The following is a 25,453-nucleotide window of genomic DNA, read 5'->3' as shown; positions in this document are numbered from 1 at the left end:
TTCTATACACTTGAATGAGCTGCAGATTAATTCTGCTTACAATAGCATCAAACAATAAAGTGAAGTCGCTCAGTCATGTCCGACTCTTTGCGACCCCGTGGACTGTAGCCTACCAGGCTTCTCTGTCCATGGGATTTTCCAGGCAAGAATACTGGAGTGGGTTATCATTTCCTTCTCCAGGAGATCTTCCCGATGGGTCTCCCACACTGGAGGCAGACACTTTAACCTCTGAGCCACAGGGAAATATTTAATAAAAGAAGGGCAAAACTTATACTCTGCAAACAACATTGTTGAAAGAAATTAAAGGTCTAAATAATGGAAAAACATCCCACTTTCATGGATCAAAAAACTTACTTTGCTAAGATGATAATACTCTCCAGATCTACAGATTTAGTGCATGCAATCCTTATCAAAATCCCAGCTGCCCACTGTTTATAATAGCCAGGACATGGAAGCAACCTAGATGTCCATCAGCAGATGAATCTATAAGAAAGCTGTGGTATAGATACACAATGGAGTATTACTTAGCCATTAAAAGGAATACATTTGAATCAGTTCTAATGAGGTGGATGAAACTGGAGCTGATTATACAGAGTGAAGTAAGCCAGAAAAAAAACACCAATATTAACACATATATGTGGAATTTAGAAAGAAGGTAACGATAACCAATAGGAAAAGGAGTACGTCAAGGCTGTATATTGTCACCCTGCTTATTTAACTTATATGCAGAGTACATCATGAGAAATGCTGGACTGGAAGAAACACAAGCTGGAATCAAGATTGCCGGGAGAAATATCAATAACCTCAGATATGCAGATGACACCACCCTTATGGCAGAAAGTGAAGAGGAACTAAAAAGCCTCCTGATGAAAGTGAAAGAGGAGAGTGAAAAAGTTGGCTTAAAGCTCAACATTCAGAAAACGAAGATCATGGCATGGGGTCCCATCACTTCATGGGAAATAGATGGGGAAACAGTGGAAACAGTGTCAAACTTTTTTTGGGCTCCAAAATCACTGCAGATGGTGACTGCAGCCATGAAATTAAGACGCTTACTCCTTGGAAGAAAAGTTATGACCAACCTAGATAGCATATTCAAAAGCAGAGACATTACTCTGCCAACTAAGGTCCGTCTAGTCAAGGCTGTGGTTTTTCCTGTGGTCATGTATGGATGTGAGAGTTGGACTGTGAAGAAGGCTGAGCGCCGAAGAATTGATGCTTTTGAACTGTGGTGTTGGAGAAGACTCTTGAGAGTCCCTTGGACTGCAAGGAGATCCAACCAGTCCATTCTGAAGGAGATCAGCCCTGGGGTTTCTTTGGAAGGAATGATGCTAAAGCTGAAACTCCAGTACTCTGGCCACCTCATGCGAAGAGTTGACTCATTGGGAAAGACTGATGCTGGGAGGGATTGGAGGCACGAGGAGAAGGAGATGACCGAGGATGAGATGGCTGGATGGCATCACTGACTCGATGGACATGAATCTGAGTGAACTCTGGGAGATGGTGATGAACAGGGAGGCCTGGCATGCTGTGATTCATGGGGTTGCGAAGAGTCGGACACGACTGAGCGACTGAACTGAACGATAACCCTGTATGCAAGACAGCAAAAGAGACACAGATGTATAAAACAGTCTTTTGGACTCTGTGGGAGAGGGTGTGGGTGGGATGATATGGGAGAATGGTATTGAAACATGTAAAATATCATATGTGAAACAAATTGCCGGTCCAGGTTTGATGCATGATACAGGATGCTTGGGGCTGATGCACTGGGATGACCCAGCGGGATGGGATGGGGAGGGAGGTGGGATGGGGGTTCAGGATGGGGAACACCTGTACACCCATGGTGGATTCAAGTCAATGTATGGCAAAACCAATACAATATTGTAAAGTAAAATAAATAAATTAATTAATTAAAAATAAATAACTGAGAGGGCATTAAAAAAAAATCCCAGCTGTCATCTTTGCACAAATTGATTAGCTGATTCTAAAATTCACATATAAATGTAAGGGACTCAGGATAGCCAAACTGATCTTGAAAAAGAGCAAAGTTGGAGGACTTACACTTCTCAATTTCAAAACTTCCACACATCTCCAGTAATTAGAGGACATTGTGGTACTGGTGTGAGGACAGACATATAAATAAATGAACTGAACGTCCAGAAATAAACCCTCGTAGTTATTCTCAGTTGATTTTCTGCAAGAGTTCTAAGTCCATTTAATAGAAAAAGAATAGTTTTTTCAAGAAATGGTCCTGGGAAAACTGGATATCCACTTGCAAGAAATGTATTTAAACTCATACCTTATACAGAAAATTACATGTACAAAATACTTGTACCTTATACAAAAAATTACATCAAAATGCATGTAACAGCTAACACTATAAAAGTTTTAGAAGAAAACACAGGTGTACCTGTGTGACCTTTGTGTAATCTTTATGACCTTGAATTTGTCAGTAGTTTCTTAGATATAATAGTGAAAGCACAAGTGAGAAAATAAAAAAGATAGATATATTGGACTTCAAAATTGAGCGTTTTTCTGCTTCAGAGAACACCATCAAGAAAGTAAAAAGCCCACAGAATGGGAGAAAATGTTTAAAAATCTTATATCTGATAAGAGATTTTAACCCAGAATATATAACAAACTCTTAAAATCCAGTAATAAAAAGACAACCCAATCTTAAAAATAGGCAGAGCGTGAATAGATATTTCTCCAGAGAAGTTATAAAAATGACCAACAAAGACATGAAAGGATGCCTCAGTAGCATTAGACATCAGGAGGATGCACATGGAAACCACAAGATGCCACTTCACATCCAGCAAGACAGCTAGAATCTAAAAACAGAGATTAGTGATGTGTGTTTGCATGAATGTGGGGAAACTGGAACCCTCATGCTGTACTAGCAGGAATGTAAAACTCAGAAGATTCAGCGTAAAGTTACTGTGTGCCCCAGCAGTTTCACTCTTAGGTATATGCCCAAGAAAACTGAAATATGTGTCCATACAACCCCTGTGCAGGCATGTGGGTTTCATTCCAGACCGTTACAATAAAGCAAATATTACAGTAAAGTGAGTCCTGAATTTCGTGGTTTCCTGCTGCTGCTGCTGCTAAGTCGCTTCAGTCGTGTCTGACTCTGTGCGACCCCATAGATGGCAGCCCACCAGGCTCCCCCGTCCCTGGGATTCTCCAGGCAAGAACACTGGAGTGAGTTGCCATTTCCTTCTCCAATGCATGAAAGTGAAAAGCGAAAGTGAAGTCGCTCAGTCGTGTCCGACCCTCAGCGAGGGTTTCCTGGTACAGGTAAAAGTTACGTTTTAATGCCTTGAACTGTGCAGGGGTTAGATTAAGGAAGCCCAACCCTGAGCACTCGAACATCCATGTGGTTCAAACCCGTGTTATTTAAGGGTCAACTGTGCATACCTTAATTAAAAATTGTTGTAAAAAATGCTAACCATCATCTCAGCTTTGAGCAAGTTATCTTTTTTCTTTCCTGCTGGTGGAGGATCTTGCTTTGATGTTGACAGCTGCCTGACTGATCAGTGTGGTGGTTGCTGAAGAATGGGGTGGCTGTGAAAATTCTTAAAATAAGACAGTGAAGTTTGCTCTATTAATGAACTCTTATTTCCATGAATGATTGCTCTGTAGCATGCATTGCTGTTTGATAGCATTTTGCCTGCAGTAGAATTTCTTTCTGAAGGATTTGGAGACAATGCTTTCAAATCCTGCTACTGTTTTATTAACTAAATAAATTTATTCTAAAGCATTTGTTGTCATTTCAACAAACTTCACAGCATTTTCATCAGGAATAGATTCCTGATGAACAACAGGGTCAAGACGCCACTTTATTTACTCATTCATAAGAGGCAGCTTGTCCTCTCTTCTGATTTTGTCATGAGATTGGAGCAGTTCAGTCAGTCACATCTTCAGGCTCCACTTCTAATTGTGGTTTTCTTGAGATTTTCACCGTATCTTCAGCTACGTCCTCCAGTAAAGGCTTAAACCCCTTCAAGTCATCCATGAGGGAATTAGCTTCTTTCAAACTCCTGTTAATGTTGGTATTTTGACCTCTTCTCATGAATCACGAATGTTCTTAATGGTGTCTAGAATGGTGAGTGTTTTCCAGAAGATTTTCCGTTTACTTTGCCCAGATCCATCACAGAAATTAGGTCTCTGGGGGACCAGGCTTTGCCTTGAGGTTTGGCTTCCTCTGGAGCCTCATTTGAATGTTAGTGGTGGCCGCCCACTTTCTAGACGCCCTGGGCAGCTATTGGTGGGGGCCTCCCAAGGCCCAGAGGCCTCCAGGCCTGTCAGGACCCCTGGGAGCCACAAAGCCCACCTAGGAAGACAAACCAAAGGTTAGGCTGGAGGAGGAAATAGATTGTACCCCAGTTGCTACTCCCATCCCTGGTGGGTGGCCTGGCAGGGAGGGAAGCTCCCTTTCTGTTTGAACTGACCAGGCCACTTAATCATCTTTTCATTGAGTCTGAACTTCAGGAAGCTTTTTCAGGAGCAAAACAGATGGACAATGCCTGGGGCAGCTCTATGCCTGTGGGTAGGGTAGGGTGGGTGTCTACCCTGCTTCTCCTCATTGTGAAAGTTAGTTAATGTAGATTAGACCGAGGGTTTAGGCTAGATCTAACTTAGGCTAAAATGTAATTTAGGTGAAACATTCTCCCCTAATGTTGAACCAGTGTAGAAGAATGTGACCTGGGTGTGGAACTCATCCCCACTGGATTTGAATCACTTCCTCCCATGCCTGTGCCTGGCCAGGGATGGGTATTATGCAACCTGAAGTAGCAACAGGAGCCCCCCTTTTAAGTGCATGTCCCTCTAGAAGAGGAAATGCATACAGTCTCTAATCTGTCATGAAAAGAAAGGAACCTAAGCATTTCTTCCTAGAATCCCAGATATTTGGGGATAGGAAAGACTGGAGGGCTCCCTTGATGCCCACCTGCCCCAGGCCTCACAGTGTCCATCCACAAACGTTAAATAGACTCTCTTGAGCATTGCTCTTGTTCCAGGTGCTTTTTTATACATAGTCAATGTTGTGGCAGTCTGAGCGCAGGTTGGAAAAGAATTTCCATACCCAGAGTATTGCAGAAAGGAGTGAGTGTTACTGAGAACAAAGAGCAGAGATAATGTGCTTGCTGTGAGCACAGCAGGCTGACCTTCTGACAGGCCAGGGAGAGTCGATACTGTTAGAACAGCCTACTGGTTCAAGTGAGAGAGACGATTCGGGGCTAGTAGCCAATTTCTATATCCTCAAGATAAAATTCCTGTTGGAAGGGTGGCATTAGGTGATTTGTTAGGGTGCTAGAGGGTGAGTACCAAGGTGGTCATTGTTGCCTAATTTGAGGTCAGGAAGCTGGCTGGTAAGGATCAGGGGGCTTTGGGGAATAGTTACAATGCAGCTCAGTCAGTTCCGGAGATGATCCTGTTTCTGTGGTGAGGCCTTGCACCTGTGACCTTGGTATGGGACTCCACAGTCTCATTCTTTGTTTTTCTTTTCTTATTGAGATACAGTTGACACACAGCACTGTGTAAGGTATACAGCATAATGATTTGACTTAACATACAACACAGTTTCATCCTTACAACATCCATTCGAGGAAGGTAACCTAGTCCTGTTGTCACAGTTGAGGAGACGTCCCTGTTCCCCCTCATGACCAACTGGGCACATTGTCAGCCCCAGGATCTCTGTCTGTGGCAGCCACTGGTTCAATGGCAACTCATTCATCCCATGACTTGTGCACGCTCCAAGGTTCTAGGCACGGGGACACTGGTGACCACAGCCAGACTCATCATTACCCAGAAACCCACACAAATGGAGTGAAATCACACTCATGGAAGGTGCTGAGGAGGAGGAGTCTGCAGATGAGAGGTCCTGATGGAGTGAGGAGGATGTGGTGGGTGTGCTGGGAGATGAGACATGAGTATGTGCTTGCTTGGCCAGGGGAATGGGGAAGTGGCTGAAACTCAGAGGACCAGAAAGAGTGGAGCAGGACAAGGCTGGTGTGGGCAGCAGGGGCTGGACCACTCAGGGCCCTAGGCTACCTTAAAGTATTTGGCCCTTACTCCCAGGGCAAGTAGAGGATGACATCATCACAAGTGTCATTTTAGAAGCTAACTGACTGCTGTATGGAGAGCAGGTGGGAGGGGAGAGCAGGGTTGCAATGTCCAGGAAGTGTGTGGCCAGCAACGTAGTGTGGAGCAGTGGCATGGAGGTGGGACGGGGGAGATAGCATCAAGAGATACTTATGGAAAAAGTCAGTCTTTGAGATGGAATGGATGCTTTGAAGGGTGATGGGTGAGCTGGATTCATGGGCCATGCAGTCTCTGCGTTAATTCAGGCTCCACTCCTGATTTAACACTCTGATGTCACTTTCTTAATCAAATTTGAACAAGGGGCTCCACATTGTCACTTTGCACTCAACCTTGTAAAGTAGGTGCGTGGCGCTGCCCTGGGGTTGGAACTGGACTCTCAGGGCCCCCTCCCCCAGCTCCAGGCAGTCCAGAAGTGGCTCTCCTGGAGCAGGGGGACAGGTGTAGGGCTTGGAGGGCTCACTGCCTGGAGCCAACAAGCTGCGAACAGATCAGAGCTGCAGCCAGAGGGGCCTGGCCCTGCAGGAGAGCAGCAGAAATGGGGGTCAGCCCCGATCCCAGTCTGAAGCACGCTTTTACTCTCTAAGAAGCAACGAGATGGCAAGACATGATTTCTGGAGTCCTTTCTGGTCCATCATTTAACACATTTATGGTTCTTTTGTGTCTTCGTTGCAATTCCCTGTGGCCTCTCCACACTGTGCTGGCCCTCAGGACTGTGGGACGAGTAGACACTGGCGTGCAGGGGCTCGGCAGGCCCTTGCGTGTCCCCTCCGTTGTTTCTTTGTCACTCTGTGCCTGACTGCCCCCCCACCCCTGACCCCCGACCCCCGGGTAGAGAGAAATGCTCCATGAGGTAAAAAACAACAACAGTAACAACAACGAAACCACTTCTGGGAGCAGTGATATTTGTGGCTAGTTTTGGCTGAAATTTCTGAGGCCTGGTCTTCTCTGGTGAAGCTGAGGGAGGTCTGTTAAGAGAAGACAGACCCCAGCGACAGTTTGGCCCAGGGCTGGGCTGTGCAGGCCTCCAGAGTGGGTTGGAAGCACCTGGCTTGCCAGGGACTGTTTTGCTGGCCTGGAGGACATCTGAGCCTCTGTTTCCAGAAGCTGCGTATGTCTCCCCTGGCTCTGCAGCCTGCAGACGTTTCTGTTCTCATTTCTGAGCCATGTGCTTAGTCTGTCTTGTCTAGGATGTGTGGTTTCTTTAGGACCAATGCCCTTGGCTCGTAACCTGGGACCTTTGGCAATAATATTGGGGTGCATTAAATGTGGGGGGGCATGTGGGAAAACTCTCACTAATGTGGCTTTCCTGTCATAGGCCCCTGGTTCACTCAGATTGGGGGATAGTGAAGTGAACTCTGAGCCCTGTGGCTTGGGGTTTAGAGGACAGATTCCAGCTCATCTCTCTGGACAGGGCCACTGGTTCCCGATCTGTGGTCTCTGGACAACTGTGCATCCTTGTAGGCACTGTCCACATCCTAGTTCCTGTTTCTTGGATACTCGCCATGTAGCAGGCATCATTCCAGCTCTTCTTTCATTGAAGCTTTCTGAGCAACTCACTGACACAGTGGGACTGTGTATTTTTCCCCCAAAGGTACAACAGTACCTTTAGTCACACGTGCCTCCAGCACTTCACTGTTCCCTGCAAAAAACAGACTCTGTTTCTCCTCCCCCTGCCCCTGGGGGGACTTAGTGACTGCCTCGTGGAGCAGAATGTGGCAGAGGGATGCACTGTGACTTCTGAGGCTCGGTCCTTCTGCTAGTGCTTGCCTACTGAGTGCCCCAGCCCTCAGTGGCACTGAGATGCTGCATCAGTCTGCGTGCTCCCTGCTCCATTGTGTGTGCTTTGCTCACTAGACTTAGAGAATGACCATGAGAACTGTGAGGGATCTCAGAGATTTTCTAATGCCTTAATTTTTAGGAGAAGAAACAAGGGCCCTGGAAGAATGAAGACTTGCCCTTGGTCATACAGGACTCTGCATCCCTGGTGCAGCTGAGATCCCTGTCCTGCTTGTCTTGACTTTTGCCCATCTCAGGAGCGCTGGTGAGTGGAGTTCAACTCCAGACTCGGTGCTGTGATCCTTGGTCACTCTGTCGGGCACACAGTAGGTGCTTAGAAGATATTTACTGAGTGAATGTTTGTGCCAAAAAGAGCACATAGTCTGCTCAGCCATAATGCATTCAGCAGCCCAGGAGGAGAGGTGAACTTCAGTAGGGGCCCCCTCTGGGAAGAAATGCCCTTTGTTTTTTAATGAAATATGAAAGTGAGCGGGCTGTTAGAATTGGTGGAGGTTTAGGGCAAGTTTTGTTTTGGAGCTGTCAGGTCACTGGAATCCCCCTTAGGCTCTTTCATCCCACCAGAGATGGACTGATAGAAACGAGGTGCAGGGGGCAGGGAGTTGAGGAGTGGAGGGCAGATGGAGAAGAGCTTTGCTTTCTTTGTATGCCCTGAATGAATCTAGGCTGACTCTCCAGTGATCCTAGGGGACTATCTCAAGTCACCTCTCTTAGCCCCTTGCAGTTTCATACCTGAGCCCCTAGCTAGCCCCTTGCCTGTCACTGGTCACATCTCTCCCTCAGGTAAGACACCCAGGTCGACCAGGCTGGGGGTCTGGTGCCTGCCACGTCTCTAGATCTGCCTCATGCTTCACTCCGGCCACGCTGGCCTTCTTTCACCAGCTATGGGGCCTTGGGCAAGACCCCCCTCCTCTCTGAACCTCAGTTTCCTCCTCAGTAGTCCTCAGGAGAACCCCATTCATTCATTCATTCACTTGCTGTGAAGATAACCCCCACGTTTAAATGACTTCCCTCCTCTAGGCCCTACCTCTTCAAAAAGTCACACATTCCAAAGCTCCTGATTCTCAATAAACCTTTTCTTCTGCCTAAGAATAGCTTGCTTTAAAAAAAGAAAAGAGAAGAACAACCTTTTATTCCAAGCTCTGTCCCCACCTTAGAAGGCTTTTTCTCTCTGGTCATGCCTTAACATAGGCCAGCGGTGTCGGCAAGTGGAGAATGTGTGTGTTGATAGTAGTTCCTTAATAGGTTGTGTTGTCACAGCCACAGTCAGTGGACATGTTTGTGGAATTGGAAGCATCATGCTTTATCTCTGCCATCTCTCCCTCTCAGGAAAAATAGTGAACGTATTAGAATAGCATGCTTTTCTCACAAAGAGTCCTCTTTTAGCCAGATTTCCTCAGAAAGATTATTCTGGGAAGCAAAAGACTGAACCTAGTGGTTAATTTGCAGAGGGGTGTTTTTGGGTAATCCAGTGTAATTCTCTCAACAACTTGCTGTTGACAGGTATGCATGTCAGGAAACATAATGGTAATTATATAAAGGACCATGATCTGCAAGACGTATTCTAGGCACTTACACTGCACTGGGGAGACTCGACACTTTCATATTATAGGTGAAATCTGCAGTCAAGCATCAGAGCTTCAGAAGATGGGGAATTCTCAGTGGGCTGAGGTGGTCAGGGAGGGCTTCCCAGAAGAGGTAAAGATCTCAGATTCTCATCACACCAGTTCGGGTTCAGAGAGCCTAACTTAGAGGTCCTTGCCTGGTACAGTCTCTCTCTCTCTGTCTCATATACACACACACGCACACACACACATGCACACATACACTCTCTGTTGATCGTAATTGAAAAGATAAATGAGTTCAATCCAGGAAGATAAGTAAGATGGAGTTTGATTGGATGAGAACATGTTTTCATAGGATGGTCCTGGGGTGAGGATTGTCATTGTGAGAAAACAGCTTCAGATGTATTTACCTGTTTGCAGAGCACTCCTCACGCGAGTGAAGTCTTACTTCCTCACAGCCCCACGAGGTCAGCCCCCAGAGAAACTGAGTCTCAGGGGCTCCATGACTTGGCCACATAGGTCGCAGGTGGTAAAGCCCAGAATCTAGCAGCAGCAATGGTCCACCCCTAGTATGTCTTGGCACAGGGCTGTAACTGTTAGCCCCCATCCTTGACTGACACTATTCTAGCCACATAATTTTAAAAGGGGTAAGTGAAATGTCAGGAAGAGATGCAGTTAACGATACTTAAAGAGCCATGTCTACTTTTGAACCCTCTTTTTTCTTTCTGCCATTTTCTTCTCAGCCAATTTAAATTATTTTTAAAAATGATTTTAGAGTAGAAAAAGAGCTGCTGCTGCTGCTAAGTCGCTTCAGTCGTGTCCGACTCTGTGCGACCCCATAGACGGCAGCCCACCAGGCCCGCACCCCTCCCTAGGATTCTCCAGGCAAGAACACTGGAGTGGGTTGCCATTTCCTTCTCCAGTGCATGAAAGTGAAAAGTGAAAGTGAAGTCGCTCAGTCCTGTCCGACTCTCAGCAACCCCATGGACTGCAGCCTTCCAGGCTCCTCTGACCATGGGACTTTCCAGGCAAGAGTACTGGAGTGGGGTGCTATTGCCTTCTCGGAGAAAAAGAGCTAGGAGTCAGAAAAACCATCTTAGAATTTCATATTACTTTGACATTTTTTAGGATTTTAACATTGAAGCATAGCAAAGAGGCAGTAATGGCTTTGGGCCATAATCAAGCCAGAGTCATTTTAAAATGAAGATAGATTTTTTTTTTTTTTTGCCCTTGAGATCTTCCCCTAAAACTAAGTGAAGAAAGACCTCTCCCAGTGCTGATTGGAACAGAAAGTATCTCATTCCTCATGAATGGAAATAGGAGCAAAAGAATTCCAAAGCATGAATCCACTGCTAAATCCACTACATCAAGCTCCCTGGAACAGTAGGAGGGGAAGAAGCCCTGAAATTGACCTGATGATTGGGAAATATCTGTTAAATGCTTTTGTAACTTCCTCACTGTCAACTCAGCAGGGAAGCACCGCTATCCAGGCCTCCCATTTGCCTGAGAGTCAGGAGCTTCTAAATCAAGAAAGGAAGAAACCAAGCATATTATTTACGAGCTTCTTCCCGCTTGCTGCTTTAAGTCACCGTGAAATAAACCTGTTGGTTACCGCGCTGGGGCAACGCTGGGGAAGATTATACCGCTTCGCGGGAACCAGCAAGACCTGCCTTCCGCGCCTCCTAGCGGATCTGTGTGTGGGTACACCCCACGCTACACGTTGCAGAAAAGCTGGCCACCGGCAGGCAGCGCCGCATCCTAACGCCGTTCGCGCGCATAGCCTCGACAAGGGCTCTTTGATCGCCTCAAGAAGGCAATGGCACCCCACTCCAGTACTCTTGCCTGGAAAATCCCATGGACAGAGGAGCCTGGAAGGCTGCAGTCCATGGGGTCGCTAAGAGTCGGACACCACTGAGCGACTTCACTTTCACTTTTCACTTTCATGCATGGAGAAGGAAGTGGCAACCCACTCCAGTGTTCTTGCCTGGAGAATCCCAGGGACGGGGGAGCCTGGTGGGCTGCCGTCTGTGGGGGTCGCACAGAGTCGGACACGACTGAAGCGACTTAGCAGCAGCAGCAGCAGCAGTCCCTACCCAGCGACCAGTCAGGGCATCAGGCGGGGTGATTCCACCCCAGGTTACAGCGTCTGAGCCCTTAGCATCCCATCAGAGTGGGTACCGGCAGCAGCCATTTCAACCTGCGCTGGGAGCGCACGTGTCTTTGGAACCATCCGTGGCGGTGCAACTTCCCCAGGGAACCAAGTGTAGTTTCGCCCTACGACTCGGTTCAGGTAGCTGGATCCAGCGCATGAATGGACAGGATGTTTGGCGCTGGTGGAGCCACTGGGACCCGAGAGAAGGTGTTGGAGTGCTTTGAGATCCTAGTACCGGAGGCGCCGCCGGTACTCTGAGAGATTGTAAAGTACTTGCTCAGGATTTCGACGGAGATCCCTTGGCTGTCGGGGGCCAAGACGCCTGTTGAGTTCCCGAACCTTCGATGATGCTGGGTTGGGGAGGATCTCCCCTGAGAGGTGTCAGGGGTACTGAGAACAGAGGTTAGGCATCCTGGATATACTGAGTCAGGAGTGCCTCCAGGATGGAGGCGAAGAATCGGTTGTTGTGGAAGTTCAGGGGTGGATGGCTAAGCATTTTAGAAAGGGGGTTGGAGGGGGATGGTCTTGAGTAGGGTTTCCCAGGCAAGTGGCTGTTTGGGGGCAGGGGGCTCTTCAGAGGGAGCATCCGGAGTGGGGTTTACTAGGAGAGGTGGCTGTCCTGTGGGTTCTGGGGAGTAACTAGTTGGGAGATCCCTAGGGGAGGTGGCTGGCTTAGAAATCCGGGAGGAAACTGGTTATGTTTCTCCCTCTCCTTCAGTGGAAGCGACTATCTCAAGGAACTGCAGGTCCGGTAGATTCCCGCTCATTTCCAGTGTCTCAGAAGTATCTCAAAATTTCTAGGACGGCCGCTCAGCAACCCCAGGGCCTGCGGTGGTGGCCCTAGTCCTAGATGATTTGGGGTTCCTGGAAAGGGGACAGCTGAGGCATACGTGAGTCGGGAGAGAAACGCACGGTCTTCTCACGGCCCTCGGGGTTTGTTTCAGAGTCCGACCCAGCAGATCTGTCCGCGGAGTCTCAGGGAGGGGAATCCAGGAGCCCCCACCCCGCCCCCAGGCACGCCAGGACTGCGCGTCGGGCCCCGCCCCGCGCGCCGCACCTTAAAGGGCTCGAAGGCCGGGGCACACCGCGGCGGCCACGGTCATGGAGGGCGCGTTTGCGGCAAACTGGAGCGCTGAGGCGGTCAACGGGAGCGCGGCGCCTCCGGGAACCGAGGGCAATCGCACTGCCGGGCCGCCACAGCGCAACGAGGCCCTGGCGCGGGTGGAGGTGGCCGTGCTGTCCCTCATCCTGTTCCTGGCGCTGAGCGGCAACGCGTGCGTGCTGCTGGCGCTGCGCACCACGCGCCACAAGCACTCGCGCCTCTTCTTCTTCATGAAGCACCTGAGCATAGCCGACCTGGTGGTGGCGGTGTTCCAGGTGCTGCCGCAGCTTCTGTGGGACATCACGTTCCGTTTCTACGGGCCCGACCTGCTGTGCCGCCTCGTCAAGTACCTGCAGGTGGTGGGCATGTTCGCGTCCACCTACCTGCTGCTGCTCATGTCGCTCGACCGCTGCCTGGCCATCTGCCAGCCGCTGCGCTCGCTGCGCCGCCGCACCGACCGCCTGGCGGTACTCGCCACATGGCTCGGCTGCCTGGTGGCCAGCGCGCCGCAGGTGCACATCTTCTCGCTGCGCGAGGTGGCCGACGGCGTCTTCGACTGCTGGGCCGTTTTCATTCAGCCCTGGGGGCCCAAGGCCTACATCACGTGGATCACGCTCGCCGTCTACATTGTGCCGGTCATCGTGCTTGCCGCCTGCTACGGCCTTATCAGCTTCAAGATCTGGCAGAACTTACGGCTCAAGACGGAGGCGGCGGCGGCAGAGGCTGCCGCGGGGGCTGAGGGCGCGGCGGCAGACTGCGCGGGGCGCGCGGCTCTGGCCCGCGTCAGCAACGTCAAGCTCATCTCTAAGGCTAAGATCCGCACGGTCAAGATGACCTTCATCGTCGTGCTGGCCTTCATCGTGTGCTGGACGCCATTCTTTTTCGTGCAGATGTGGAGTGTCTGGGATGCCGATGCGCCCAAGGAAGGTAGCGCGGGCGGAAACACCGGGAGGAGGGAGCGCGGCGGGCGTGGCCCTGGTCCTGCTGTCCCTGTCCAGGGTTTGGCGGGCTTCGTGGATTGTTCTGAGCCTTGGCCACATCATCTGCTGGCCAAGTGATTTGGGGCATAACTTCCCTGAGCCTTTACTTCCCTTTCTGTAAAATAGCAAAGATGATAAGCCAGTTTTCCCCTGCAGTTGTTTAGTTGCTAACCAGTGTCCGACTCTTTTGCGACCCCCATGGATTGTAGCCCGCCGGGCTCCTCTGCCCAAGGGATTTCCCAGCTAAGAATACTGGAGTGGGTTGCCATTTCCTTTTCTAGGGGATCTTCCCAACTCAGGGATCCAACCGGAGTCTTCTGCATTAGCAGGTGGATTCTTTATCACTGAGCCACCAGGGAAGCCCCCTCTTCAACCGTAGGGGAATGAAATGAGAAAATGCACGTAAAATCCCTACCACAGTCTTTAGGCCACATGGGGTATTTGATTCACTGTTATGCACCAGAAAATTGAGCTTCCAATGACTTGCCTTTTCCACCTGAGGAGCGATGCGGGGAGGTGACTTTCTGACCCAGGCCCAATCTCCTACCACGTTAAGTTCACTTCCCTTGAACTTCCACTTTAAGTTCAAGTCAGTGTGAACCCGGGAGACCTGATTTGGATCAGAGCAGCGGCAGATGGTTGCTTGGATTCTTCCAACCGCGCCTGAGAAGGTGTGGGGCGGGGCGCCGTCAGTGGGCGGAGACTGGGAATCCCTTGCCGAGTGGAGGAGGCGAGTTGCGCCCCTCGCCCTCTCCCTAGCCGCGAGGTGGAGAGGTGAGTATTGCGGCGGCGGCGCTGTCAGCGCCCAGGAACCCAGACAGTGCTTCTGCTGAGGGGTGGGGGCAAGCAGGGAAGGGAGCGAACGGGACGCAAACTTTCCCATTTGTCTCGGGAGCCCGGGTGATTCTGGTAGGCGGGGAACGCGCGCTCCCCAGACTGGAGGACAGACAGGGTCAGAACTGAGGGTGGCTGGTGAAACCGGGAGGGGAAGGTGGGGTGGGATGCTGTGAGGAGGGATCCAGGGGGGGCAGAGCATCTGGGGCGCTGGCTTGTGGCCGATGCTTTGCGCCTTCAGCCTTCATCCCTGACAGTTCCGGTCGCTCCTGTGCAAACAGCAGGAGGGGTGATCTGTGGTGGTGAATGACTGACACCTTTTGGTTGGAAGGTAATCTCAATGCACTGGAATGCCGGCGGCTCAATTGCTTGTAAGGAAAGACTGAGGGGCTTTCTTTCAGCTGTTCTGTCAGTGAGAAAGCAAACTTATCCCATTTCTGGATAAAATCACTACTGCTTCCAGCAGTCTCCAACATGGCAGCCAACCCGTGGAAGCTGAAATCATCATTCAGCTCGCTAACTTTGCTTTGCTCACAGGTCAGGGACTAACTGGGCAGCTGGAGAAATCACATGTGGCTTGTCAGCTAGCCTTGTGGCCCCCACAGAACTCTTTCCTTAGGTCTCGCTCCCCCTTGCCGGTCCCTGGAAACCCAGCTGATCCTTTTCTATCTCTCCCTGCCTATACCTTCAGTAACACCAAGCTCTGCCTTTATTGGTTTAGAGCTCACCTTGTTCCAAAAATAACTTGAGGAGGGGGCTCAAAGATTCAGGTCCCAGGCATGATAAAATAGATACAGGAAAATGGGAAGAAAGGGGGGAAAAGGATAGAAGTATAATAATAGCAATAATAAAGCCTCTGTGTGTGTTGGGGGGGTGGGGTCACTGCGCAAGAGGCTTCCTTTTCATAAGAGCCAAAGCAAAGAGGAAAACTCTCAATTTCAGTATTTTCATTGTTCAGAGCAGAAACTAGAGGAGAAAAAAGCAAGAGGAGGGTTGTGATAATTTAATGAGCACCCCCCTCCCAGTAGCCACATGCTATTGGGACCCTGCTTTGGTGAGTCTGGTAAGTCTGCAGAAGAAGGGCTGGGACCAGACAGCCCTGGCAGGTTTGGACAAGCCCCGGATGGAACCTTCAAGATCAAGTTGCACAGCCAAAAGATTTGGCATCAACCTTTCCCCTTGAACTCTGTGGAACTTGCTTGGCTGCTGGTAACAGGGACTCTGACCCCGAGCTGCTTCTCTGAGGGGAGATGAAGACAGATGGATGTATCCAGTTGGTCAAGACAGCAGGCAGGCCTGTAGGTCCCCAGGTCTTGGTGCAGGGTAACAGCAGATGTTGGAGCAGGTGTCGGCCTGTGTTTGGAGCCCACCCTTCCACTTTCTCTTGTGTGTCCTTGAGCTGATGATTTCCCCTTTCTGAGCCCAGCCTCCTCCTCTGTTATAATGAGGACAGCAGCTCTACTCATGGGGCTGTTATGAGGATGACATGGTGTGACCCATGGCACCTGGGGACCACATGATCAATGTCATTTTGCATTCCCCCCATTCTGGTTGTTAAAAGTTTTGTTTTCATTCTTGGGATTGGCTTTGAGAATCTTGGCAGTCAGAGGAAATAGACATTTATTCCAGTCAGAGGAAATGGACATTTCTCACTCAAGAGCCTGGGTGGAGGGGGGATGTGTTGGCAGTCTGCTGGACAGTAGGTAGTGTGTCCAGGAGGGTTGGTATGTGGAGAAGCTTGTTAAAAGCCAGAGAGGTGGACTGTGAGCCTTGTCACAGGGGGAATGCCACCTCTCCTGTTCTCTGGTGTGTGCCCATTGCCTAGCGCACAGCTGGCCACCCACTGGAGGGCACCCAATGCTAGTTGAACAAATATGTGGGTTATGGGAGGAGGAAGGTGCATAAGATGGGGCAGGGATGGGTGTGTAGAGTTGAACTAAAGATAAATAAGACTTTATGCAGACCTCTGGCCATAGAATTGGCTACTCAGTGAGGAAGTGCGCCCCCCACCACTCGGCATAATCAAATATCTGCCAGGGTATTTTGCCAGGGGAAAGGTTGAAATGCACAGGTTGAATGAAAGGCCTGGTTGTAAGTGTTTCCCCATCTGTAAAACAAGCAGCAGTCACCCTGGATGGTTGACTAATCCTGCCTGGGGCTGTTTGCTGGGGCTGAGATTAGGCTTCATGCTGTGGGGAGGGCGGCAGGGGCTGGTGGCATAGAGCCTGGCGTGCAGCAAGTGCACTGTCAGTGCTTTACAAAGGGGAAGCTTTCAAGACGCGTCAGTCACGGAGTCCGTCCATACAGCCAGGGGAGTGTGGATTGTTGGGCTCAGGAGTGCATTTTCACAGAGGGACTGCAGTTTTCATTGAGTGGTGGCAAGTCCAGTAAAGCTGGGAACAAGAGTGTTAAGAGGTCAAGGAAAATTAAGGTTTTCCCCAGAGGAAGCAGTATGACACAAGGTAGGGAGAGTCTAGCTCTGAGTTTTGGAAGTCCAAGGGGACCGCTTCGGATGAGTGGGTGGCAGAGTGTTGTAACCAGGTGGTCTTCCTGTGATTCTGATTCCAGGCCACTGAGGGGCAGCCTCTGTCAGCACCTCCCTCCGTGCTCTGCTAGAACGCTGGTACCTCCCCCGCTTTCCAGACGCTTCAGTACCAGGGACCTCTGCCTTCCTCGGTCCACGCCTCACACTGTAATGGTCACACCTACTCATTCTGTTTCTTTCTCTTTATCCCCACCTGACCTTAATATTTGAGTGCGAACTCACTTTTCCCAGAGGGAATAGTATTTGCGTTCAGTCATCTTGTTAGCGGCCCATCTCCCATCATCAAGCTGAGAAATTGTCTTTTTGCCTTTTCAACATACTGGTGGTGGTGACTTGTTTATCAGGACTTCGTGTCTGCTAATTTCATGCTTCACTTCAATTTAGTCCCTTATTGGACATTTCCCATTTTCCAGCCTCTGCTAGTGGCCAAGGACAGAGCCACAGAGATCATACAGTGCTCAACCACAGATTATAAGCAGAAGTAATTACAATATGAAGGGATGATGCTGTAGGAGTTGTATTCATTTGTCAGAAGTACTGTGAGTGCCCCCAGGATTCATTGATTCTAGCTCCCTGGAAAAAAATCAGGGTCAGAGAGGAATCAACATTTGAAAAGGATTTTGAAGGATGAGTAGGAGCTGGTTATGCAAAGAAACATGTGCACATTGCCTGATGAGATCATTGGAATACTTCTCAGACTTCATTTTGTACGTAGAATCATGTGGGAGAACTTGTTAAATTGCAGATTTTGATTCAGCACATCTGGGTGGGGCCCATGAGACTGCATTTCCTAGGTGATGCCAGTGCAGGGCCCTTGACTGCACATTGAGTAATGAGGCTTTAAAAAGCTTTAATGTATTATCTCTGTTTCTGAAACGTGTGGCTTGCCTTTGCATGAGTGGCCCAAGTTGGTGGCAGGGTCCTGTCATTCTCCAAAGGGTAAGGAAAGGCTCTCTGTTTGCAGGAAACCTCACCTCTTTTGATTCTAGAACATGGTTATTTCTCAGGTCCTTCCTGGTAGGCCCCACATGTCCCCAGATTTGAACAGTGGCATCACGGAAGACTATTTAAAGCTCTGTAGTCCACAAGTTTAGCTCTTTTTCTTGACCTTATACATGGTGAGATCACACACCTGTGACTTTTACAATTCCAGTGTTGTAAAATGGTGGTCTTTCCAAAGACAGAGCCTTGGAAAACATACTCATAATCAATCTTTCTGTACATGTACATCCAGAAATCATTTTGTAAAAAAGCCTCTGTACACCACAACTCCCAAATTCTCCTACAGCTCCTGTAGAGATAAGGGATTTAGTCCTTATGAGAGATGCCTGAGTTGGGAGCCATGGGTTGGGATAGGGTTGGGGAGGGGAGACCTTGAACTGAGTGAGTGGTTTCTGGAGGAGAGCCTCTTAGGAAGGTTGATGAGCTTGATCAGATTCAACTGAGCCATAGGTCTTTGAATTGTAAGTGACATGTGTTCGTTGCCTCAGGAACAGCACAGCCAGAGGGGAGAGGCCATGGCCAGCTGCCCGTCAGCTGTTCCGGGCTAATTTGGGCCCAGGGTGACAGTGATGGTGACAGGCGGGGGCAGTACCGGGAAATCCGCATAGGGGACTTCGTGAGGCTTGAGTAAAGCCAGGCTGGTGGGTGGGTGGACCACTGGGACACCCTGTCCTCGCATGGCCCTCGGCCACCCACTTCCTCCGTGAGTCATGGTTCTGGGTGGAAGTTCAGCGTGGTGTCTGTCTCCTGGGGGCGGTAAATGCCCCGCAGGGGATGTTTGCAGTTGGCGCGTGGCCCTTTCTGCTCAGTTCTCTGCTTGGCATGTAGGAGCCCCCACTTGAAGCTTGCCCCTAGTGCCCTGCCTCGCGCTCATTGCCCGTCCGCCAATGCTCCCACTCCCCACTGACTAGAAGGCCTGTCTTGCTTCTCTCCTTCTCACTTGGATTTGTAAATCCCTTGAGGGCAGGTCCCCAGGGTTGCTTGGGTGGCTGGCACTGAGTAGACACAGCAGGGGAGGAAGCATGGACATCTGATCTCTTCCTCCGCCCCTCCCTCCCTTTCCTGAGAAATGCCCTGAGCTCAGGCCAGGCAGGTGTGAGGCCCGATCCCTGGTTCATGCCTCCCGCTCAGCCCCTCTTCTCTCCAGGACCAAAGAGAGTGGTTTGCAAGCCCTTAGGGCTTGGGCCTTGAGGGACGGGTGTTCCTTTTGCTGAGAGCCAGCTCACCTGGTGGAGACCCTGAAATCCCTTTCTCACCCATGGCTGCACCCCCCTTCCCTGTTGGGTTTCTTATGGCAGAGTAAAGTTTTCCACAGTAGACCATCTGGAGTTCCTTTGGGGTCATGTAATCCAATCTCAGGGCTCTGGGTTTTGAGTTTTGGGGGTTTTTTTAGGTCATGGGAAAAAGGGCAAAGAACAGTTTCTTGAATTGAACTCAAGAGCGATAAAAAATTCTGCAGTTGATCACATTTCATATCTGTAAATAATAATATGATAACTTGAATAAACACGTTGCCATTCACAATGACTTTTCACACAATTTTTTTCCCCCCAATTTTCTCAAAGTCCTAGTGGGTGTCACCTCCATTTCAAGGTAAGGCTGTTAAGGTTCAGACAGTAGATGTGGCTCAGAGAATGAATAGGTAGGAAGGGGGTTCACACCCCATGGGTTTGCATCTGGGTCCTCTGTAAGGGGCTCCCCATGGGCCTGACCCCCAAGGAGATGCTGGCTGCTGACCACTCTCTTGGATGAGTCTGTAGATTCTGATTTCCACACCCTCCTATTGTCCAAACTGACTTCCCCATCGCTCTGCTCTAGCATAACCGGGGCCAGAATCACAGGAACTTGGGAGGTGGGCTGATCCTTCAGAGCAGACACGGGAGCCAGCCTGGGGGCCCTGGCATGAAGCAGGCACTGGATCTGGGCTGCCTGGGACAGAGTGTTACCCTCTGGCTGAAGGGAGTGTCCCCAGAGAAACTCCGCTGAGGGCTTGCTTTCTATTCTCTGGCAGCTCTGGGCTGAGTGCCTGGGTCCTAACACGGGACCCCGAGTGGCCACTGCAGCATCTGCTGCCAGCCTGCTGGACTCCACTGGGGCAGCGCCTCTCTCAGTCACCTTTTCAGTCAGTGCTTGATTGCAGCAACCCACTGGGTGGCTATGTTTTGAAAGGAGACGGTCAACACAGTGAGGATTTCAGCGTAGAAGACCACCACCAGGAAAGTGGTGTGGCCCTGGGACTTGGAGCTAGAGTGCAGGTGAGCAGAAAGCAGGGAGGGTGATTTTACAGCGCTCTTCCCAGCTGGATGTATCCTGGCTGTGTGTGAGCAAAGCAGAAGGCCCTACCTCTGAGATCTGCATGCAAGATCAGATATTCCTGGGCTAAGAGCATCTTCGTAAGTCAGTTGGAATAAGTCTGGAGCCTTCTCCTCCCCTGCTGGGTCACTCATTCAGAACAGCATGGACTTAGACGAGCCCAGACGGCCCCCTGGCGCGGGGTCACAATCGCAGCCGCCGCGCATCGGCCACTTGTAGCATCAGGTGCTTTTCCGCCCTTGCTGTGCTCCTGTGAGATTTGGGGACTCTCGTTATCGTCATTCAGAGATGAGAAAACAGCAGTTTCTTGGGGAGTTGAAGTATTTGTGGCTGGCAGGGCTACAAGCTAGGTCTGGCGGCTTCTGCCTCTGTGTGCTTGGATACTCTTAGAGTGGAGGCAGTTGATACTTGCGAGGTCAGGAAGGAGTGAACAGGTGGCCTTGCGGATGGAAGCATGTGGTAGGGAAGCTTTGGATGGGAGAAAGGACGAGGGACGTTCCAGGGCTGGGCTGAGCATGTGCTCAGAGCACCAATGTGGGAGGGAGGCAGGCTTGGTCTCTGTGGTCCTCCGTGTTGTGGCACAGCACCTGGTCCCTCTTCTCAGGAGGTGAGGCTTCGTGCTGCGATAGTGATGCCTTGTTCTCCTTTCTTGCCCCTCCACCTCCAGCCTCGGCTTTCATCATCGCCATGCTTCTGGCCAGCCTCAACAGCTGCTGCAACCCCTGGATCTACATGCTCTTCACGGGCCACCTCTTCCAAGAACTTGTGCAGCGCTTCCTCTGCTGCTCATTCCGCCGCCTGAAAGGCAGCCAGCCTGGGGAGACGAGCGTCAGCAAAAAGATCCATTCGTACACCTTTGTCCTGAGCCGGTACAGCTCCAGCCAGAGAAGCTGCTCGCAGCCATCCACGGTGTGACTGATCGGGCCAGGACCGCCCTCCTTGGCTTTGACTGTGCGACAGCGACAGTCTGGTTCTTGGTGGCTGTGTACATGTGTGTATAAGGTACCTTCCAGTTTGTACCCCTCTGCACTTTGGGCAGCTGGAGTTGGGTGGGGAAGCAACCCCCACGGGGAAGATGGTAGGGTGACTCAACCATCAAGCCAAGCCCCAGATCTTCCGTGGGCCCCCATGGGTACTCCTGCCCTGACCCCACTGCTGCCTTCCTTTAACAGTAAGTCCCCTACATAAGAATGAGTTCTGTTCTGAGAGCACGTTTGTAAGTCTCATTTGTTAGTAAATCCAACAAAGTTAGCCTGGGTACCCAGCTGACACAGTCAGCTATATAGTGCTGTACTAGTATACTATATAGTATAGTACTGTTTATAGCCCTGTACTGTGCTAGTATACTACTGTACTGAATAGGTTTGTAATACTTTTCACACAAGTAATACATACAAGCGCAGAAAGTAAAACATTTCAGTCTTAGAGTACCTTGAAAAGTACACCTGAAATACAAGGGCTGGCATGCCTCTTTGAAAGTTTGCAACTAGAAAGTTTGTGTGTAGAGGACTTACTGTATTCTGGGATCTTGAGAAAGGTAGTAAGTATAAGATTGGTGACCAGGTGGGTACAGAAGCCTAGTGTTCTGAGCTTGGGGTGAGGAATAGGACCTTGCTGGTGGTGGTGCTAATATCCTCCCGGCCTCAAAGTGCTTTTGCCTTTGAGTGGACTGGTGCTAGCATCCTTGAGCACCAACTTGTCTGGTGGTGGCCCTAGAGCAGGGATTCTCTTAGGAGACTGTCTGGCACAGGCAGCCAAGTAAAACTGAGGTGAAAAATGTTATGCTAATACTTCAGAAGCATTTGGGAAAGAAAAAGGAAATAAAAGACATCTAAATTTGTAAAAGAAGTAAAATTCCTTACAGATGACGCCATTTTGTACATAGAAAATTCTAAGGAATTCATGTACGCGTGCACATACACACGTAGAACTAATTCACGGAGAACACATTCACGTAGAACTAATACGTGAATTCAGGGTTGTGGGATACAAAGTCAATACAAAAATCAGTTGTTTCTCTTTACCCTGGCAATGAACAATGTGAAAATAAAGTTCAGAAATAATTCTGTTTATAATAGTATCAGAGAGAATAGGAATAAATTTAATGAAAGAAGTGCAAGACATATCCTGAAAACTACAAAGTATAGTTGAAAGACGTTGAAGGCTTAAATAAATGGGATGACAATCCTATGTTTATGGATCAGAGACATAAATAATGTTAACAATACTCTTCAACTTCATATACAGATTCAGTGTAATCCCTATCAAAATCCTAGCTAGCTTTTTTATACAAATTGATAAGCTGATCCTGAAATTCACATGGAAATGCCAGGACCCAGAATAGCCAGATAAACATTGAAAAAGGACAAAGTTGGTGCATTCACACTTCTGGTTCAAAACTTATTATAAGGCTACAGTAATCAAAAGAGTGTGGTATAGACAAAAGAAGAGGCATATAAACCAGTGGAATGGAATGGCCTTATGTTTATGGCCAATAGATTTTTGACAAGTGTGGCAAGAGAATTCAATAGGAAAGGTAGTCTTTTTGGAAAATGGTGCCAGGATAGCTGGATATCCACATGGAAAAGAATGCAGTTGGATCCCTACCTCACACTACATACAAAATTAGCTGAAAGTGCATCAACCTAAATGTAAGAGCTTAAACTATATCTTAGAAGTAAGCAGGGATGAATCTTTGTGGCCTTGGACTAGGCCATGGGTTCTTAGATACAATACCCAAAACATAAGCCCAAGGAAGAATAGATAAATTGGACCTCATCAATGGGGCACAAAACTTTTATGCTTCAGAGGGCACTATCAAGAAAGTGACAAAACAACTCAGAATGAAAGGAGATGCTTGGAAGCCATAATCTCGTGTCTAGAATATATCAAGAACTCTTACTTTTTATCAGTAAAATGCCAAATAACTTAGTTTAAAATAGGAGCAACATATTTGATAAACAAATGAGTAAACATATTTTTGTATCTTCTACAAAGAAAAGATATAAGTGGCTCATAAGCACATGAAAAGACTCCCAGTATCCCTATTCATGAAGGAAATGCAAATCAAAACCACCATGAAATAGCAGTGCACACCCAGTTATGATGTTATCCCAGTTATCTCTCTGATGGCTCTAATCAGAGAGATAGGCAATGACAGGTGGAGCGAAATTAGAACTCTCCTCCATCACTTGTGAGAAGGTAACATGGTGCAGCCACTTTGGAAAATAGTTTGGCAGTTCCTCAAAAAGTTAAACATAGAATTACCATATGAGCCAGAAATGCTACTCCTGGTTTTTACTCAAGAGAAATGAAAGCATACATATACATGAAAACTTGAATGTCAGTGTTTCTCGCACTGCGATTTATAAGAGGCAAAAATGGAAATAACCCAATATCAGCTGACCAATGGGTAAATAAATGTGGTATACCTATACAATGGCATATTATTCAACGATAAAATAAAACGAAGTACTAGCATATGCTTCAACATGGATGGACCTGGAAAACATATTAAGTGAAAGAAACGTTGAGAAAAGTCACATGCTGCATGATTCCATTTATATGAAATGTCAAGAATAGGCAAATCTGTGGAGACAAATTACAGAATAGTGGTTTCCAGGGGCCAGGAACTGGGGTGAGTGGGGAGTGACTGCTAAGTTACAGGCTTTTTTGAGGGATAGTGAAGATTTTCTGGAATTAGTGATGTATACATTTTGAAAATATGCTAAAAATACTACATTAATGCTTAACAAATATTTAGCAACTGAATTCAGAGGCAACCAGCCTGAAGGATGAATTTCTTAGAATCTCTTACTTTTCAGAGCTTTTGCTTCTGTGTGACTCATCATTTCAGAAAAATGCATAGTTTTCTTAGTTTTCCTGTGAGAGATGGTGTTTCCAGTTTGACCAAAAGTACCAGTAGTGATAATACCTGGTAAACATGCTGCAAAATGTCTTTTCAGCCTTGAGGCACATGTGACCATGTCCAGGAAACACCTTTTGCTATTCAGCATAGGATGCTGTAGACCGGAGGTTTTCCAGCTGGGACTGGCCAGCTCATCGGCACACTGGCGCTCTTTTTTTTTTTTTTTTGCACACGTATTTTTGGACTCACTGTGATACAAGAGCATTTCCTAAAGCCCCAGCTCTCCTCTCTCTACTTTCCTTTTCTCACTCTGTACTGCATTGTATACACACACACACGCACAAACACACTCGCACACAGTAGAATGAACTTTCAGGATCTTGATGTTCAGGGAGAAGAGAAGCATGTACTGAAATGCCAGTGTTCAGAGCCCCACCATTTAGCACAAGATGTTCAGTACTAACTGAAGACAGAGGACAGTGTCAGCTGTGAGCCCAGAGGCGGTGCAATGTTGGTGTGATAGGTGCCTAGTGTCAACACCAGCCAGTCCTGGCTGTTTGGGGAGCTAACTGGATGCCGATTTGGGGTCTCCGTGTCCACCTCAAAGACACCAGGGCAGCGTGGGTGCAAATGCAGTGATGGCAGGGCCTGTTAGTATTTGAGCCTCTCTGCTCGCCAGCCGGAAATGCCCCAGTCTCTGCTGTCAACTAGGGAAGTTGCCATCCTAGCAGCCACCGGAGGCCACTGGGGATCAAGGAGACAGCAACTCAGTTGATTTTTCTGACCACAGGCATAACCTTGCCAAGAACCCTGGAGCTGCAAGGTTCTTGGGCATCAGAACCAGCTGGGACACTTTCCTCATTCTCTTGCAGTGAAAGCTCTGGTTGGAATCTTGTTTCTCATTATGGCACAGGAGTCTGTTTTATAGCCGACCAGTGACGTTTGATTTCAGCAGCACCACTGGCTATGCACCTCCCCCCTCCCAATATTCCTGGAGAATATTTTCACAATTGACTGTTGTTTCCCCAACGCAAGCCTGGAAGAAGGCGATTAGGGGTCCAGAATTCTGCCTCAGACTGGGTTGTCTCTGTCTTCCTCCAGACCCAATGCCTGAGGTCTTCCAGCCATCTTTGCCTGCAGTTTCAGGACTGTTTACAAACCTAATGCGCCCAGTGGTACCTGGAGGTGCCAATAAATTG

General features: G+C 48.8%; 1 protein-coding gene across 1 annotated transcript; it reads left to right on the top strand.

Annotated features, from left to right (window-relative positions):
• The first annotated feature begins 12,711 nt into the window (after window positions 1-12,711).
• On the top strand, window positions 12,712-25,453 carry OXTR (oxytocin receptor). The gene is made up of 3 exons (XM_052646039.1): window positions 12,712-13,639; window positions 21,054-21,388; window positions 25,356-25,453. Exons 1-2 carry the CDS (start codon window positions 12,712-12,714, stop codon window positions 21,299-21,301), a joined length of 1,176 nt encoding a protein of 391 aa, XP_052501999.1. The 3' UTR covers window positions 21,302-21,388; window positions 25,356-25,453.

This window comes from Budorcas taxicolor, chromosome 1 (assembly GCF_023091745.1).
Source record: "Budorcas taxicolor isolate Tak-1 chromosome 1, Takin1.1, whole genome shotgun sequence".
Classification (NCBI taxonomy): domain Eukaryota; kingdom Metazoa; phylum Chordata; class Mammalia; order Artiodactyla; family Bovidae; genus Budorcas; species Budorcas taxicolor.
This window is presented reverse-complemented; position numbering and strand designations above follow the sequence as displayed.